The sequence below is a fragment of the Hypoxylon trugodes genome, assembly GCF_022578975.1.
Source record: "Hypoxylon trugodes strain CBS 135444 unplaced genomic scaffold F4822scaffold_6, whole genome shotgun sequence".
Classification (NCBI taxonomy): Eukaryota; Fungi; Ascomycota; class Sordariomycetes; order Xylariales; family Hypoxylaceae; genus Hypoxylon; species Hypoxylon trugodes.
The window spans coordinates 1,914,306-1,932,169 of NW_026250021.1; the positions used below are offsets into that span (position 1 = coordinate 1,914,306).

Below are 17,864 nucleotides of genomic sequence, written 5' to 3' on the forward strand. Positions count from 1 at the left end.
TTTAGATGAAGTACCTAAGTATCCCTGCTAGTCTCAGATTAGTTAGGCTCGGTCAGCTCGGACCGAACTCGTAAGATGATTGGACTAATCTTCTTTCCGTTTTAATCTGGCTGGCCAATCGCATGCTGTTTTCAAGATCGAGCCCGATCATTTATTGGAAGTGGACCCCCACATACCCCGGCACTGTATAGATGCAGCTAAGCTAGCTGCAGTGGTCCCACATATTTAGCAGCTTGCCTACGCGGTACGGATACCATAGCCTTCCATAACAAAATCTCAACCTGGACTCATACAGTCATGAAAGAACGAAACTTACTAAAGTCGATTAAAAGCAATTAAATTATTGATACATCTACATATTCTACAGTGCGGTAAACTTGATTCATGCTCCATTTTGATTTATAATGCAGACATATTTGCATTTGTATGGGGATTCTCGTCAGGTCCCCGAAGAGTTAGGTACATACATGATGGCACAAAGTACGGAGTGAACGCTTACAAATTCAGAACGGTCAATATGGATTACGGATCTGTAGTAAGTCGGTATCAGACCCAGGTACTTAGGTACCTACACAATACCGAGCCGTAATAAGAAATATAAAAACTTCAAGGGTCTACTTTCACGTATCTCACCCAGGAATTTCAACAACACCCCAAGATCAAGATTCACCTATTTGAAAATGGATGAGACGACTAAACCCGCTTATGACCGTCATAGCCAAAGCGATGATGTGGCAGAGAAAGAAAAGTCCTCCGAGCCCGTCCGCGACATCGAGAAGTCAGATGGTGATGAGAACGCCGGCTCGGACTTTGACTCCGAGCCCAAGAGAACCATAAGAGGCCTCAAGTGGTTTATTGTATTCTCGTCTCTAATGTCAACTGTCAGTACCCAATATAGTCCGATATACTCGCTGTGGGAGAAGTCTTGAAGCTTACAAGTTTGGTCATACCAGGTTCTACTCTTTGCGCTGGATAATACTATTGTGAGCCCAACCACGCATGCCAGCTCCTTGTCCCAATCTAAACCTTAACATCACCCAGGTCGCCACCATACAGCCTTCTATCGTCGAAGCATTCGGAGACCAGCAAGAGCTAGCATGGATCGGAGTCAGCTTCGTACTTGGCCAAGTCGTCATCTTGCCCGTGTACGTACCGGATCCTGCGCTTTTTCCCGGCCCCGAGCTAGTACACTGACTGTTAACCTTACAGTGGAAAGGCTTACGGCATGTTTAACATGAAGATCCTATTCGTCGTCAGTCTCATCCTCTTCGAGGCTGGTAGCGCTATCTGTGGCGCCGCTCCCACCATGACTGCTATCATTATCGGACGAGTTATCGCTGGAATTGGCGGCTGCGGTGTCTACGTAGGCGGATTAACATACATCAGCGTTCTAACTACTCCGAGAGAACGCCCGCTCTACCTAAGTATATTAATGTCTGTCTGGGGCCTCGGGAATATTGCTGGGCCAGAGTTCGTACCCTTTTCCCTTTCTATTTATTATTTTCTATTTTTTATTCTTTTTCTCTACGTTTCATGAGTTTCCAGCATCTAAAAGAATTGAGAGAGACTAATTTACCTTTTTTCTATTTAGGGGTTCGTTTTTCGCTTTATATTTGGAGATTCCTTTCTCCCTGTAATTTTCGTTATATTTCCTTACCTGTTAAGTATCTGAATTATCGAATATAGAACTAACTGAAGACTTGGTAGTGGGGGGCGCGTTCGCTATTAGCCACGCTACTTGGCGCTGGGGCTTCTACATCAACCTTCCGATCGCCGCTATATTCTCGCCTGCTTTCCTCTTCAGCCTCCCGAATATCAATGTCATGCGCGACACTCCTTTCAGCAAGAAGATACGAATGCAGGATTGGGTTGGAATAGTAGTATTCACAGCGTTATGTGCCTGTTTCTGTATGGCTGGTAGTTTTGGTGGCACCCTTTACGAGTGGAACAGTGGATCTGAAATTGCTCTCTGGGTTATGACAGTCGTTCTGCTGATTGCTTTCATCCTTGTCACCATATACCACCCTTTCGTCCCCTCCGAGTTGAGGCTTCTACCCGTGCATTGCATGCGCACTAAGGATTTAATAATCATCCCTCTCCAGGCCTTCCTGGTGGCGGGAAGCATGATGATGTCTATCTACTACACGCCCCTAATTTTCCAGTTTACCAAAGGAGACGACCCCCTGATGGCTGGTGTTCGTATTTTACCCCTAATCTGCATGATCGTTTTTGGTTGTCTGTTCAATGGCTTTGCTATGCCAAAATTTGGTTATTACATGCCTTGGTTCGTTGTCGGAAACGCTTTGCTAATAGCCGGCGCTGCATTGATGAGTATGCACTGTCTCCCCCCATATTTCTGAGCTTGGACATGAGGTGTATGATGCTAATCGTGGTTCCATAATTAACAGCAACGATCGACTCCAACATCTCGAATTCTGCTCTTTACGGATATACAGTACTTATTGGTCTCGGAATAGGTGCTTTCCAAAGTGCTGGTATTGGCGTGGCTTCGGCACTTGCTCCACCATCTGAAATAAGCAATGTGGTGTCTGTCATGACTATTGGTATGTTGCGGTCTAGGATCAAATAAGGAGGAGCATTTCACTAACTCAATGACGAATAATAGCCCAGATTGTCGGCATCATCTTTGCCCTAGCAATCCCGGGATCCATCTTCCAGAACAAAGCCATCCTATATATCGCTTCAGTCTTACCGAACACCCCACGATCCGATCTTACCCAGTTAGTCACCGGTATCAGCGGAGCCTACTACAAGAGTTTGAGTGATAGCGATCGAGCGTTAGTCGTAGATCAAATCACCAGAGCAATCCGCGAGGCCTTTTACTACCTAGTTGGTACTACGGCGATTGGATTCATTACATCTCTCTTCTTGAGCGTGAGTTATTCTCAGGCTTTTCTAAATGTTGCGCTTCGTAAAATAGGTTCTAATTTAGTTTATTTGTGTTTAGCCGAAGAAGCTTTTCGACGTGAAGCCCAGCGCCGCCGCGTAACGATCATAACGAGGGCCGCGGTAACCTTTAGCTTCGGATAGACCACGTTATAAATTCGACAAGCATATAAGGGAATCCATCGAGAGACAACGAATAAAGAATGTTATACTAGGGTAATTACCTTTTGCTAGGTACACGGGTGTACAAGGCAACTAGGGAGGAGGATAACCGGCGGAAACGGGTCGCGCTAGTTTTTGGTGCCTAACAATCTTTTAATAATTACATATACCAGCAAATGTAATGGATGCATACACAGGCGAAGAGATATTCTCATGGAGGCGCAATATACCACATGCCAACAGTGATGTCCATCCTAAGTATCTAATAATTTATTTTTTTCCTTTCTAAAACATGCGCGCATGAGTTGTCATCCTACGTTATCACAAAAATTGTTATTCTAAGTGGACCAACACTCCACACCCCTACAGACTTACTCAGTGTCAAAAACATTACGCCCTTAATCACTATTACACAAATGCGATGCGGTTATGATAAATTAGATATGGGAGCGACGTGGTATCCACCAAAAGTACTTTTCTAATTCTATAACGGAGTCGTTGAGCCTAAGTTATAAATCCTGAACCCAACATGTCTACTTCCTAAGCTACCAATGTGTAACACTATCTTGCTAAGGTCGGTTGTATCTTGTTTCCAGGTTTCGTTACTTTCTTACCCAAACCATATAAAACACGATCCCGCGCCCAACTCACGCCCATAATCGTAGCACCTGGTCCTATCAAAAAGGACGATATGAGGCAAATAATACTCATCTTAATCCAGCTAAAAGATCCAAATTGATCTGAGAAGCGCATGGCATTTTGGAGCTGTGCCAAGAATACCAACATCACGAACGAGAATCCGAAAACCTGATCCCAGACTACAAAGCTCCAGATCCCATCACCAGGTGTCTGCCCTTTCACTATTGCAAACGGCGGCACTGCCACGGACAGCGGGTGTAATAGTTCAGCATACCCAGGAGCGAAAATAGCGGGGAAGAGGACCGCCGAAAGTGAAACGGTCAGAACAGCGACATGCATAGCGAAACCGAGAACAATCGAGCTGATGCCCAGCAACTTGACCACGCGCAAGTGCGCCTCTCTATCAGGTTCGCGGCGGGAAGCCGGGAATATCGCATTTAGCAAGTAATCGCCTCCATGCACTATGGCGGACATTGTCAAGGGAAACAGATTCCAAATGACGATAGCCCACTGCCGAAAATCATAGGATACCATAGAGGGTGCAGGGAGAGACATGAGGATCATGCTGCCTATAAACCCGATATACGTTGCGAATGGCAAAAGTGTGGCTGCGCGGGGGGATTGGATGAGGGAGCTTTCTTGTAGAGCTTGCAGTCCAATAGAAGTCGAGAGCAGAGGTGACGTCGCCAGGCAAAAGACGCCCCAGAGAGAACCGCTGAATCCAATAGCAACCACCGCAAAAATGAACCACCACACCGAAGGCTTCAGCGTCGATGCACCGTTACCCCGGCGTAGGCCATCGAGAAACTGGGCATTGATGACTGTCGCCATTTGGCCAGCCATGTAGGTACCCGCCGCCGACGTCTTGGGGTGGGAACCATCTACGGCCTCCCAGAAGAAAACGACAAGAGTGCGCGCAACGTAATCCAGAGGACCGATTCCGGAGAAGCGATCGCGGAGGATGCTATCGGACCCGGGAAGTGTGTATTCGCCAGACATGGCCTCCTCAAGCAGTCCGAAACTTCCATCCGCTATTGTGCGACCCCACGTCGCCAAGAGACCCAAAAATCCAAGTCCCAAAAAAACAGCCTTCAGGGCTGAGCCGCCGACGGAGGAAGGGTGGCTGACGTTCGACATGGTATCTATGTAACAACTGGGTGTGAATTCGATATGATGATTACACGTAGTGAAGTAAAAGTTCACCTAATAGTGAGTGAAGAGGCCATCACGATCTAGGAATCTAGGCAAGTGTTTTAAAAGAGAATTACCTGTGATGACTTCAACCGACAACTCTGTCAGCTACATGTCAACCGTATGCTCAAATGCATGCATCTATCCTCGGGGTACAGGAGGGGCCACCGATGTTGAGGCTCCGGTCCGACCGAGGAAGGAGTTCAAATGTCATTCATGCTACCACGAAGGCCTGGCAACCTAATCTGGCTGTCTGGCTGGACGTAAAAGTCTTGTTGCATGCATTGAAGCCGGGCGTTGCAGCGAGCGAGTCATGTTTCACTCTAGCTCGGACGATAAGAACCGAGTGAAATTAAAAATAAGAAAAAATAAAATGACCGCAGGTATCGATCGACACCAATAAAGCCTCCGGGGCTTATTATTAATTGCGTTTGTGTGGAATGCCTGAGCATGAGACGGGCTCGGTCCGAGCCCACCGAGTCCGTCGTTTGCAGTCAGTTGGAGCATAAGCCCCCTATTGCGTGCTTTTTATGTGGAGACGTCGTATTTCGGTAAGACCCATTGAGATCGAGAATGTCCAACATTGAACCTTCATTTCCAACACCTTCTTGGTTGGCAAAGGGAGAGTGGTGGTATAGACGCGTAATTGACGTTGTAGCCAAGAATAAATTTCTGCCAAAGTGGCTGTTTGAATGCTGGCGCTTAAACGCCCCCACTGTGTAGCGTACACTGTTTTTAGCGGTATTTGCCAACTTAGAACGAAATGCTTCGTTTAACTCGACATTTAGAAAATGGCGCAGCTCAAAATTTGCAGACTGCTCTTTATCCTTATACAACTAACTCGAGATGTTGTATTGTTGATTTTGTCAAGAATGCATAGGTACTTCAGATATCAATGCTACTATATGACTTGTAAGGAAATGGGGGATCCACACAAGGTATTGGGGTGCATTGTTCCAGATATTCTTCATGGAGATGTCGTGATGTGTTTCGAGAAACCAAATATGGGAAATAACTGAGCGTACAAAGATACTCGAACAATCGAACAATTAAACTATGACGACTTATTGCAGACCCGACTGATCCGTAATTCGATGCCACGATAGTGGTTGGTAGCACTCGCTTGTGAGGTAGGACAGATGAATAAGAAAACTGTCGGCATTGTTGGGTTTCACCAAATAATTTTCACTTTCGTACACGTATATGCGTTGCAACCCCAATTGATGCTGTATATATCATGATTCCGGCTCCACTTGTAGAGTAGGCAACTTTAATCTTGGACTTTTGATCGGTCGTCTCTCATTTGTTTCCTTCACATCTGTTCATGATCGGTGGCGTACAGCTAGAGATTCGCCCCCTTCCTCAGCTCTTTCTCGATGCTATTCCAAGTAGATGGTGTCGAGGTATGCTAGCTAAATCGTGAAATCATAACCCCATATCCTCCAGAATAACTCATACAACACACTCGACGGACCCCTATGCATGCTAACACCTCGGAGATGTATATGGAAGAACCATTCTAACGCTATCATGAAAATCATTGCATCGTCCCGCCTATATCTCGACCTTTATCCGTCTTCCGCCACAAATTCTCTAGTTCGGTCCGTGCAGGAAATTGTAAGGGGCCTGCCCACTAGAAGGCAGTAGATTGAGCCTGGGTTGAACACCAATAGCGTCGGGCACTCTGCCGTCAACCGCTATAACACTTAGGGGGCGTCCCGCCTCTGCTCTGAGAGGCGTCTGCATGCGTCGTAACCGTTTTGGAAGAAGTCCGAATGGCCCTGCGATTTCTTCTGGAGATCCCCTTCTAAACTGGCTAGTCGGGCAGCCACAGCACCACCCGACGGCGCAGCACGTTCGAGCGCCGCCAATGTCTCCCGGAAAGATTCGTGGGGTCCCGCTTGGGATATCTCGATAAGCTCCCTGACGCGGATCTCTATGTTCTGCAGCATTTCTTGGTATATCGAATTAGCACGAAGCGGAGCGCCACTAGGCGGGACGCTGCGAATCCAGGCTATGTAATCTGCCACAGCGGAGGCAACTCCTGACATCTCACATTGGCGGCGGACTACTGACGAGCAAAACGTTGAGAAGGGATCGAGTATGGCTGCCCCTGTATCTTCATTTAAGCAACCTGTTCCCGGCCCGGCGTCATTCCGGGTGGACATCGACGGAGAAACTGGAGTGTTGCTAGACGTCGAGCCATTACGGGCATGGCGCGTGACATCTTGCCCCTGTCTTTGGTCATGGCTCTCTCTCTGGGAAGAAATCCCCATTTGGGGATAAAATTCGATACTTGATCTGTCAAAATTCGGTCTCTCACTCATACGAAACTGAGCGGGGTCATTCCTCCCGCCTGAGGGCTTGTGGCTGACTGTAGCTTGCAGCGATTCAAGCAACTCGTTGCTTAGCGGTTGATCAGGTAAATTTAGGCTAGACTGTTGGTATATCATGTCTTGGTGGTTGGGCTGACTCGAAGGGGAGTTAGCGCCTCCCGAGGATACCATAGAGGGTGTCGGGATGCTCGGGGGGGACATGGTTGAAAAGCCGGTGTTGGCAAACCAGTCAAAACTGTAGGGTGATCCAGCTATGGTATTATTATTCGACTGCCCACCCATTTTCTGGATGAAAGTTTCTGCTTCATCTTTCCACGTGCCCCAGCACGTAATTGTTAGATGACTATGGTTATACAGGCACAGCATATACCGTGAGTAACTCACCTAATCGCTTTTGCATTGCCTCTACTGTTTGGTTCAAGCTAGCCTTGCTTCCTCTCTGCATTGGCAGATATATACACTGCTCACCCATGCGGCGGCATTTTTCGCAGGTTGGTTGTTCGCCCGGACAGCGGACTTTTCGCTCACGACAAAGCTTTCACCTCGTATTAGCCTATACCATTCACCGTCCACCTATTGTACTTGTGGGGGGGGAAAGGGGAAAAGGGGGGGGGACAGAAGGGGGGGAGCCGGCCCACCTTGCACGCTATGTGACGCGAAGACCCCATACTTGTCATACTTGCAACGCAGGTATTTGTTCTTTTTTTAATTTGTATCTTTTTATAGGTTATACAAACTTCAGAGCTGGCTTCTAGTGGCCAGTATATAAGGATTCTAATTTATATGAATAAAACAGGCTTCAGGGTTCCATGAGGGTTCCAAGGAGAAACTTTTGCCGTCGAAAGGAGGCTAGGAAGTAAAAGTGGGGTAGGACAGGTACTGCGAGCCAACAAGAGCCACGAGAGGTCAAAATTCCATAAGAGGTGTTCCGATAAGGTCGGCGCTGGTTACATGTAAGACGGGAAGACCTAACACGGGATGAGAGTGCTAAAGAATCAAGTTACACAAGCCTTTGCAGGATAAGCCATCAGCTTACACGGATATTAGCATTGAGATAGGTTGTAAGGTTGTAAGTCATATACCAAGTTTGTGAAGGGATTGCGACATAAGGATGTAGATGTGGAGATGTAACCAAAAGGGTTCAAGGTGGTAGAGAGAAATTGTAGGTGGATTGCGTACCTTTTGCAAATGAACGCGCTGAAATGATTGATGACAAATCTTAACCTTATCCTCTAGTTTAATGGTCTAATGCTGTGTTACCGCACGATTCATTCATTACGTATATAAGTCACAATCTCGACCAGCCTTTAAAGTACTTAGGTACCGACCTGGGTGTATGCACCCCGTATGAACTGGACGATTAGCCTACGATCAAACTGCGATTAAACTCACCGAGGTGCCTTTTATAATTCGAATCGTTTATCCGAATTCCTTTAAAGAGATATGTAATAGTATAAAAATATACCATTTTTATTATATAAACTCTTTACAGAGCCATATTCTAGTACGATGTTTTCTTCAAACTCGAGCAACTACCATTTCGCAGCTGGTGGTCCGTTAAATTTGAAGTGGCCAGGACTTAACTTCTGGAAGATTCCTTCTGGATCATATTTTTTCGAGATTTCTATCAACCTTGCCTTATTTTCGGTCCCGTAACTTGACAGGGGGTCCTGGAATTGACTGGCATAATTCATGTAAAGGAACGGATGTTCCAATCCACGTTGTCGCGTTAGGGTCTGGATTCTGGAAAGGATTCTGGTAGATGTCGTGAGCACTGCTTCGTCGTCCGAGTCCAGCGCCCACATGACTGTGAAATTGATCAACATGAGGGGTTTCTTTCCGCCAGAAATGCCGAGCGCGTTGCCGCCGGCGCGGGCCATGGCTCTAAGCTGGGGGATGGTTATGATCTGATAAACTAAAGCCGGAAGTAAACCTGTGATGTTTTTTATCTGTTCAATTTCCTCGTGGTAAATGGTTAGTATATCCAAGGCCAATTGCTTGTCCACATAAGTTGTATAGACCTGGTAATTCTGGCGTAGGCCGATTGGATTATTTCCGTTTACTTCGATAGTGAGATTTGAATGGGATGTGGTTCTGGTACTATCTCCTAAGGAATTCTCAATGCCGAAAAAATCGGCGAAGATTTCTGGATGGGAGCCGGACGGTTGAGGATCCGAATGATGTGGCATAACACACGAGAGCCATAATTGGTGTTGCTGGGCGTATGCGAAGGACAGGATTAGCGCAGCCTTCGGGTCCTTTTCAGCTCCCTTGTCGGCGTAGTTAACAAGCCCATTAATAACAGCGTCCTTGGTGCTATGCATCTCCCAGAAAACAAATCCTCCCCACATAGGCCCCTGCTCGATGGCTTTGGCAACAAACTCCGTAACAATACCGAAGTTCCCACCGCCACCGCGAAGAGCCCAGAATAAATCGGGATGCGATTTCGAATCGACTCGTACGATTTCACCCGATGCAAGAACAATTTCATAGTTAATCATATTATCACAAGTCCACCCGTATTGTCCACTAAAAAACGAGATACCCCCTAATATTTTAAGCGGAGTTCTACGATAAAGAAATGGTGGAGATGAGTACTGCACTTACCTCCCAATATTAAGCCACTGACGCCTACTGTAGCTGTACGGCCACCAACCATAGTTAGATTGAGATTGTCCAGCACTGTATACACATCGACCCAAGTGTTTCCCGGTCCAAATGCCACAGATTTTCGATCCGCGCTTGGGATGACATGCTTTCTTTGAATGAAATCGATGGTGATGCCGCCGTGGCTGTTAGAACCACCCTTAAAATGGGTATGGCCGCCACCTTTGACAGAAAATGGGCATTCCGTGGCACGAGAAACCAGAACTACAACAGACACATCCTCGGCGTCGAGTGGTTGAATGAAGCATTTTGGCTTGGTATCACGCGCCTGTTGCTGCGACCAATACCTGGCCTGAGAGGCGTCGTAGGATTCTTGGCCAGCCACGTTCACGCTATCGCTACTGAATATGCTGAGAAGCGTATCGCACTAAAACAGTAAGAAAATGGGATATTCGGAAGGTGAAAACAGGTCTGGGCAAAAACCTACAGCAAGAGAGCATAGACATGCATCGCCGCCTTTTAAACCGGAGGAGATTTCGTTCAACTGATTGGATGCGATCCCCTTTTTCCTCAACAAGTGGATCGGGTCAGAATCCTTCTCCCCTAGAACCGATAACGCCAGCGCTGAAGCAAGACATAACGATTTCAACAACATTTCAACAAATCGTTTAAGACAAGCCCGGCGAAGAAATATTTTTTGAAACACGGCGATAGAAAGCGTATCGCGAGGCGGTAAATGGTTATATACCTACTATGTGCCCTTAAAAGAAGACTAAGGTAGTCAGCATTTAGCTTCTTCCAGCAAGGGCTATTCGTGTTCGTATAGAGCAACATGGTAACGAGATAACAGCTATCAATCCCTTGCATCGCTATATTTTTAGGTAGGGGTTCCATTATGTTGGGCAGAACCTTCCCTTAGATAGCTAGGCCACGAGCTGGAATGTCGGTCACCAACGAACTTATGCACGATACCTTGTTCCTTCCGGGTCCCCTATTCCCCGCAGACGTGCTAGATGATTACCCCTTTAGGAAATACCCCGAAATGTTCGAAAAAACATCAACTAAAATCTATGAAACAAGAGTTGAAGATGCTCATAAGTTAAAAGTTAAAATGAATCCAGGATTCAAATTCCTATAATGATATTTATATGTAATTGCTTTATTAAATACCTATTCTTTAACATACTACAAGGACTATGTACAGATCGTGTACGTACCTAGGTAGGTAAGTGTTAGGATTTAAAGTAGAGCGGGGTACTATCGCAAAGTACCTAAGTACCTCTCATCTAGAAAGCTTTAATAGGTGCTTGTATCTCTTGAGAAAACAAAAATACACAAGACTCTCGCATACAATTACCTTGAGTTTGTTTAAGCTTACTAGGAAATCTAAAACATTTCCACTTACAATTGAAAGTTGCTATAGTCAAGTTGCTTAGTTGCACAAGATGTGACCATAACAAGTCCCTTGCCCCACTATAGCTTGCACTTTCTAAGCTTCTAAGCTGGGGATGCCCCTCATACGGTGACGTTATGACTTCGTTTGCTGCAGGTACAAACGAAGCTTCAATTCTTGAAAATGAGCTCTACTTCCCAATGATTTTCATATTCTTCTTTCCTCCTTCATCTTTTTCACTTACTTACTTACATCTACCAAATTACAATTGACCATCTATTCCCAAATAATCTCTTTGAAAAACGCGAATAAGTCAAAATTACAACCAATACCCACAATGTCGATCCCAACCTCTACTTCCGTTGTTGAGTCCGCCGTCATCAAGGCACCCCTTAGCCACGTTTGGCATCATATTAAGCGTACGTCAAAACGTCTACTCCGCGTGAATAAACTTAGCATTTTCCCTAATATCCTCTAGTCCAGGACTTCAGCAAATTCTGGTCTGCTCTAAAGTCTAGCCAATATGTCAAAGGTACTAGTGACGAGACCGATGTCGTGAAGTGGGTCTTCAAGGACGGTGCCGAGGTGGAAGTAAAACAGGAGGAGCACAGCGTAAGTTCATCTTATTACCTTATCATTTCGTGAGAACTAGTATTTTGAGACAGCAGCCCTAACCATATCACTAGACTATCAACCACTACATCACATATAGCGTCATCACTGCTAAGCCCGAGTTAAGCTACTCCTCGGTCCTCTCCACCATCCGCTGCTATGCTGTCACTTCGGGTGAGCTTGAGGGTAGCACATTCGTCGAGTGGACCAGCAACTTCTCTAGCGATGCTGATGCCGGTACGTATCATTACCCATCTCGTATCTAATTAACCACCGTTATATGTAGTAAATGTACTGACTCCGTGGCGATAGGTGTCATTCAGGATGCCAAGTTCAAGCGTCGTGACGCCCTAGCCGATTTGGGTAAAGCAGCAACGAAAAAATAAAATGGAGCCTCCCCAGAGTCGCAAACCGCATCCCGAAGAATTCCAGGCTTAGTATCAGGGACAAGCTCGTTAATTGGAGAATACATGTATAGTTGAAAGAAAACATTGGAATATCTGACGAATATCTGACGTGCGCGTCCGCGCTAGGTTCAATAGAATGTATTCGATCACTTCTTCGTTCCCCGAATAGGCACACGCTATCCTGATGAGAGTAGGATGGATGTTGACCACGTCCAATTCACTACCCAATGAATACAAGAACGCAAACCCCCAACTCCAGGCTTTATTTATCCCATGGTATCGTTCTTCGGTGTTTATATCTCATTCCAGTTCAATCAAAGCTCGCGAGGAGATCGGCTATAGCAACCCCAAAGTCATCTTCATTCGCATATCGATGGTGCGCCAAGGCAACGCCATGAGTCGCCAAAGATGCCAATGAAATTTCCCCCAATTTCCATCTATCCATGTTATTTTCTTGTAGAAGCCGTCCACCTGCTGACACGAAACTCCCAATAACCCGGCGTGCATGAAAAGGGGTATTGAAACGGGGAAATATACACTTCCGTTCCGCGGCCAAATTTTCCTTGAGGCCGATATACATCAACTCCCCATTGAAGCACTTCGCTATCAAGAATATCGAATTTTATCGGCGTGCTTGGCGTAACGCTTGACGACCGTAGCCGTGACGTGCACCCATGGAGACCACACCATGACTCCAGAAGGCAAGGGAAGCTCCGTATGCGACTCCAAGTATCGCACCAAACCAATGTCTAGATTCCTTGTCGCAAAACCCCCCGAAATATCGCTGGCTATCTGTGTGGGTATCTAGACGTGACGTATCAACTCGGGGATAACTAACACCGGGATTCGACGCGAAACGCCGTGAGAAGGGCCTTTAAGACAAGCTACTCGGGTATAGCAATTTGAGTTCTAAACCACTTCCACCTCTCTATTCACATAGGCAGCATCGCAAGATATATCTTGGAGTTGGTGGCCGCACTCGTCACTGTAACTCGAATAGACCCAGGTTTGGGACCGACGGTCTCCAATAGTATCCCAACCGGAAATCGAGTCGCGTCTATCGGGTACTATACGTTGGGCTGTTGATTCTGTCTTTCTCAGCGGCCTTGGACTCCATTTAGATCCATACCATGTGCGAAAGTGGACTATGGGCTTATTCAGGGCCGGGAGGAGAGGCTTAAACGTCGGCAAACAGCTACAAAGGATTGCGGCGCCCAATTGCAGCGTCGACCATAGCATTATAGACGGAAAGTCAACTGTAAATATGTTAATATTTATGCTTACCCACGGAAATAGTGCCATGTACACTTACAATCTTCATTTATGTTTGGGGGGTTCCAAGTCGCCTTTATACGTTCAATGCTTGCAACACAAACACTATAGATATGAATCAGTATTTTTCGTCTCATGAGCGCGTCCCCGGACGCGGATTAGGGCACGTACAATCCTCCTAATAGAAAAGTACCCGCAATAGCCAGTCTTCTCTGTATTGGGAGTTCCAGTCGCCACGTAATACCTACTGGAATACACAATATCAATACATCAAGAAATAAATTAGTTATTTCGTAGCCTAGAAGTATGCGCGGTATCGAATGACACTGTGACCCTTCGATGTTCGCGACCCAGTATGCCTCAACTGGCCAACATTGGAATATGACGAGGAATGTAACGATAATAAGCCATAAAACGCAGACGACCGCAGTCGTCTGAATACAGATTTTGACGTTTTTGTTGACTCTGAACAATGTGTAATAAAGCCATAGGATACTCAATTTGACAGAAGTTATTGTGAACCCAAAGAATAGATGCGCCTCGAAGGTTGCCTAGAGATCGGTTAACAGCTAGCCCGCAACTGACATGGGAAATTCCTGATACCTTCAAAAGGGTTGTTGATTCGTCTCTTAGTTCTGGCTGCGGCAAGGCTATGTTAAAATCAAATGATCCATTTTTGGACTTATTTAGAATATCTTCTTTTCGGGTCAATACGTAAATATTAGACAAGGGAATAGTGTATCTTACAGTCGATGATAATCGTGCAAAATGCACAGAAGAAGGACCAGGACGCCAAACACATCCAGTCTGCTCCAAGTGGCGCTTGGCGAAGACTTCTCCTTACGGCAAATCGGCCAATGACTGCGATGGCGGTTAAAGGTATTAAAACAACACATGCGAGAAAATTTCTCCTTGCACTTGCGGTGGATGGCTGCATCATGGAGGCCTTTATTTCGTGTGGTATTAACGGATGCGTACGACGAATGAGACTTCATCTCGACCTCTGTAAAGATTGTGAAATTTAAAGCGTTCCATCTCTAATCAACACTACTTGATCGGAAGACAAGACTAGATATTTCTCTCCTAAGCCACTAGGCATTATCGTCGATCCGAAGTCCGGTAGTGATGACTGAAAGGTGGCTGAGCGTGTACGACTATACGAGTATAAGTTGTTCTGTTTCGCTGAGTTGGAACGATGGATTCTCTCCGCCTTCTAGCGCTGTCGATTATTCCGTCGAGCAGTAAGACGGGAAAATGACGGTAGTACGAAATTCCTAGCCATAGTGCCATGTCCTACCAACCACGTCACGCTATCATTTATGGGTTCGAAGGTCATTTCTTGAACGGGATTAGGGCAATTATTGTGGCTGGATAGTTTCTCCGGAGCCACGAGGTTACTTGGGTTTCCGTATTGACCTTTTTCGAATCTGCCTACCTACCCTCGTACTACATATACTAGTCGAGACTACTCGGGTCCGTGGTTACATACGGAGTTACGTAGGTATCTCCACATTCCTATTGGTTTACGGGATTCGACGAAGTTTATAAAGAATAGATCAAGTTGCAATATAACCCTAACTGTGATTTCATATACGCTTACGTGTAACTCTATCAAATATTAGCTAACTCACATATGAGAAGGACGTCTTCAGTCGAGAGATTGAGGGTTCAAGACGTGTTCAATATCCACCATGCAAACAAGGCAGCTCATATTAACCTAATAAGGTAAGCGGGCCACGGCCCGTACCGTCGATCCCACCACTCGATCGTCGAGGGTAACCATGGATCGTCAAAGAAGATTATCTATCGACGTCTTCCCAATGGCACTTTCGAAAAAAGCAATTTCGAATAATAAGGCTTGTCAAAATAACCTATTGTAAACCTCGAATGTCTCACTGTTATTGTAACGATCTACGGCTTTCTGGAGCTTTTCTATTGCTATATGTTAGTAATCGGTCCCTATTTAGAAAAAGAGGGGCGGGGAGGAAAATACGCGAGTGACTGGCACCATAATTCCAGTCTAGGTTATTGACTATCCATTCTTGGTAGAATATTGATGCTATACGTGTAAGTTAATATTCGATTAATAAGACGTGAGCGCTTAAGAGCCATACAATGATCTACGTCTTGGCGGTTATTAAGACTCTTTGCGAGCTCGGCCCAACCCTAGGTGAGTTAGCTGGGACTGTGAACATTCAATACAAGTCCACTTACGTAAATACAAGGGATTCTCGAAACTTGGTATGCAAACCAACCCAGATTAATATTTTCCTGGAGCCACTTAACATAACCCAAGCCAGCAGCATGAAAAGTTCCGTTTTTGATAATATCTTCTGATATCTCGAGATCATTAATAAGGCTTCGGCGAAAGTTTTCGGCATCCTGAAAAGACTTGTTCGTAGAATCGATGACCGCAGGTATGCTTGAGCGCAGGCTCGGCTCTGACATAGGCGGGTTGGTCTCGGTGAGATACGGCTTGTGCAGTACCGTCTCGAGCAAGTAGTAGTAATCTTGCTACATCAAAGTGTCAGTAACATGCCAACTCGGGGACACGTATACTTTGAACGAACCACAGAATAGTAGTGGAAGGACGTAAAGGTTCCGGTAGAAGTTTGTTCTGCCTGAGCAACGGAGAAAGCATTCCCCAGAAATTGCTCCACGAGATCGCAATTGTTTCTCCACAGCTGATCAATGAGTGTCCTGTCATCTCGTTAGGTTTGCCTATCGACTTGTGGAGTTCGATATACTTACCCGTTCTCGACTTCGGGATTCAATCTGAGGCAGGAGGGCTCCGCGGAGCTCTCATGTGTAATTGATACAATTGCCTTCTGTACCGGTCCATCATTTGGTAGAATATATGCATATACCCACGCAGAAGAGAGCAAAGATAAATTAACCCACGGAATGAGAACCATCCTGATCCACACTATACTAGAGTAACTCAGATTCCAAAATAGAATAACTTTTCATTGACCAGGAACATATTTTCCAGCTCTTGACGATACATTTAGGGTTATATCCATTCACTTGGCCGGCCCAGTCTGTTCGTACTCCATCTTCGGATACAATCAGATGATGGTAATTTTCCTTTTCGATGGTGATGAACCTAAGGTGGCTTGCGTCGTATGTCTCGGGGTAGCTATGTTGGTTAGATCAGGTAGCCACACGCCACTATGCCCTAGCCGATTCCTCGGCTTATATTGTTGATCCATGATGTAAACAGTCAGTCCCGGACCATCTCACGATAATCACAAACTATCACCCAATATGGGTGATTATTTTGTCCGGCTGGGCTACTTGACGATCGCGGTACGAAAGTCGATGATATGAAACCCCGGGAAACGCGATCCAAATGATGCGTATGATATTGCCGATCAACTCAATCATAGATATCGGCCTAACCAATCCAATTGAGGATCACACGCGGTGCTTGGATATCGTGAGGGGTTGGCTCAACTCTAACAATGTGGCATGGCTCGGGCTCTCTTTCGTTGTGTGCCTCGCCCTCCTCTTCGGACTTGGTAGGGGGTGGCACCGGATAGATTCGCAAGCCAGACTCCTCTTAGAGAATGTGATTCCCTCATACATTGGTCTAATATTTGCTCCCGTCAGGAAGCCTCATATTGAAGGCGTCAACAATTCGGGCTAGGATCAACTGCGTCTCAGAGTATGCCAAGGAGCGGCTAGTCTAGCCCCCAGCTGTTAATGAAGAATGACCGCATCGTGTCATGGTGATCGTTCATACATGGCACTGTAGTCTGCATCGCGTTCTTTTTCTTTTTCTTTTTTTTTCACCGGGGGTCATCGATTCGGCACCCATTTCCTCCAGAACATGGGACTCTGTTGTTAGTGTTCCTCTGGGCATTTCCACCCGTAGTACCAAGGTATTCGGTTCTCCATGGGAATATGACAGTCAACGGTCTGTCAGGGTAGCATAACGTATGAGACGATTTGTATAGAAAGTAACGCGGGGTCCTTTTTAGTCCTGAACACATTTCTTGGGTTCAAGATGGTCGGAAAGATAAGGCGCATTTTTGAGATTCATAGCTAGGTACTTAGGTACTTAAGTATACAACCTCGTCAACGCCCCCCGAAAAACCGTCTCACACAACGAGATGTAGATATGATGCCGATCAACGAATGTAGAGGTTCTGCGATGTTTTCAACTATGTTGTGGGGCGAGACATGATGTGGCGTGGTGGGACTGCCAGTATGCTTGAGGTAGGTACCTATCCGCGGGGGACTTGTCAGCTTGTCTGATTCCCTGGGCTGCCCGAGCGATATGTGATATCTATCTCCCCAGGAGCCAGGGGTGGGGGTTGACACTGGGCTGTGTAC

General features: G+C 46.0%; 7 protein-coding genes across 7 annotated transcripts; 2 read left to right on the forward strand and 5 right to left on the reverse strand.

Moving 5' to 3' along the window:
• The first annotated feature begins 220 nt into the window (after window positions 1-220).
• On the forward strand, window positions 221-3,324 carry F4822DRAFT_407454 (major facilitator superfamily domain-containing protein). The gene is made up of 9 exons (XM_051458486.1): window positions 221-459; window positions 508-881; window positions 954-983; window positions 1,042-1,145; window positions 1,210-1,471; window positions 1,707-2,331; window positions 2,409-2,564; window positions 2,627-2,895; window positions 2,969-3,324. The coding sequence occupies exons 2-9, from the start codon at window positions 681-683 to the stop codon at window positions 3,008-3,010; spliced, it is 1,689 nt and encodes a 562-aa protein (XP_051313508.1). The 5' UTR covers window positions 221-459; window positions 508-680; the 3' UTR covers window positions 3,011-3,324.
• Window positions 3,325-3,486: 162 nt separating this feature from the next.
• Window positions 3,487-4,937, reverse strand: F4822DRAFT_291238 (uncharacterized protein). Its single transcript, XM_051455023.1, has one exon. The coding sequence runs from the start codon at window positions 4,843-4,845 to the stop codon at window positions 3,631-3,633; it is 1,215 nt and encodes a 404-aa protein (XP_051313509.1). The 5' UTR covers window positions 4,846-4,937; the 3' UTR covers window positions 3,487-3,630.
• Window positions 4,938-6,575: 1,638 nt separating this feature from the next.
• F4822DRAFT_291240 (uncharacterized protein) lies at window positions 6,576-8,623 on the reverse strand. Its single transcript, XM_051455024.1, has 3 exons — window positions 7,874-8,623; window positions 7,620-7,770; window positions 6,576-7,543 (listed from the first exon to the last, which is right to left on the reverse strand). Exons 1-3 carry the CDS (start codon window positions 7,910-7,912, stop codon window positions 6,606-6,608), a joined length of 1,128 nt encoding a protein of 375 aa, XP_051313510.1. The 5' UTR covers window positions 7,913-8,623; the 3' UTR covers window positions 6,576-6,605.
• Window positions 8,624-8,633: 10 nt separating this feature from the next.
• Window positions 8,634-10,898, reverse strand: F4822DRAFT_407460 (FAD-binding domain-containing protein). The gene is made up of 3 exons (XM_051458487.1): window positions 10,330-10,898; window positions 9,843-10,269; window positions 8,634-9,783 (listed from the first exon to the last, which is right to left on the reverse strand). Exons 1-3 carry the CDS (start codon window positions 10,495-10,497, stop codon window positions 8,768-8,770), a joined length of 1,611 nt encoding a protein of 536 aa, XP_051313511.1. The 5' UTR covers window positions 10,498-10,898; the 3' UTR covers window positions 8,634-8,767.
• A 527-nt stretch (window positions 10,899-11,425) lies between these two features.
• On the forward strand, window positions 11,426-12,399 carry F4822DRAFT_291315 (uncharacterized protein). The gene is made up of 4 exons (XM_051455026.1): window positions 11,426-11,654; window positions 11,714-11,847; window positions 11,922-12,084; window positions 12,160-12,399. The coding sequence occupies exons 1-4, from the start codon at window positions 11,573-11,575 to the stop codon at window positions 12,231-12,233; spliced, it is 453 nt and encodes a 150-aa protein (XP_051313512.1). The 5' UTR covers window positions 11,426-11,572; the 3' UTR covers window positions 12,234-12,399.
• Window positions 12,400-12,998: 599 nt separating this feature from the next.
• On the reverse strand, window positions 12,999-14,545 carry F4822DRAFT_291326 (uncharacterized protein). The gene is made up of 5 exons (XM_051455027.1): window positions 14,274-14,545; window positions 14,130-14,221; window positions 13,698-14,077; window positions 13,567-13,631; window positions 12,999-13,510 (listed from the first exon to the last, which is right to left on the reverse strand). Exons 1-5 carry the CDS (start codon window positions 14,464-14,466, stop codon window positions 13,164-13,166), a joined length of 1,077 nt encoding a protein of 358 aa, XP_051313513.1. The 5' UTR covers window positions 14,467-14,545; the 3' UTR covers window positions 12,999-13,163.
• Window positions 14,546-15,081: 536 nt separating this feature from the next.
• On the reverse strand, window positions 15,082-16,659 carry F4822DRAFT_291359 (uncharacterized protein). The gene is made up of 6 exons (XM_051455028.1): window positions 16,278-16,659; window positions 16,097-16,226; window positions 15,741-16,040; window positions 15,641-15,692; window positions 15,520-15,585; window positions 15,082-15,458 (listed from the first exon to the last, which is right to left on the reverse strand). The coding sequence occupies exons 1-6, from the start codon at window positions 16,439-16,441 to the stop codon at window positions 15,388-15,390; spliced, it is 783 nt and encodes a 260-aa protein (XP_051313514.1). The 5' UTR covers window positions 16,442-16,659; the 3' UTR covers window positions 15,082-15,387.
• Between the last annotated feature and the right edge of the window lie 1,205 nt (window positions 16,660-17,864).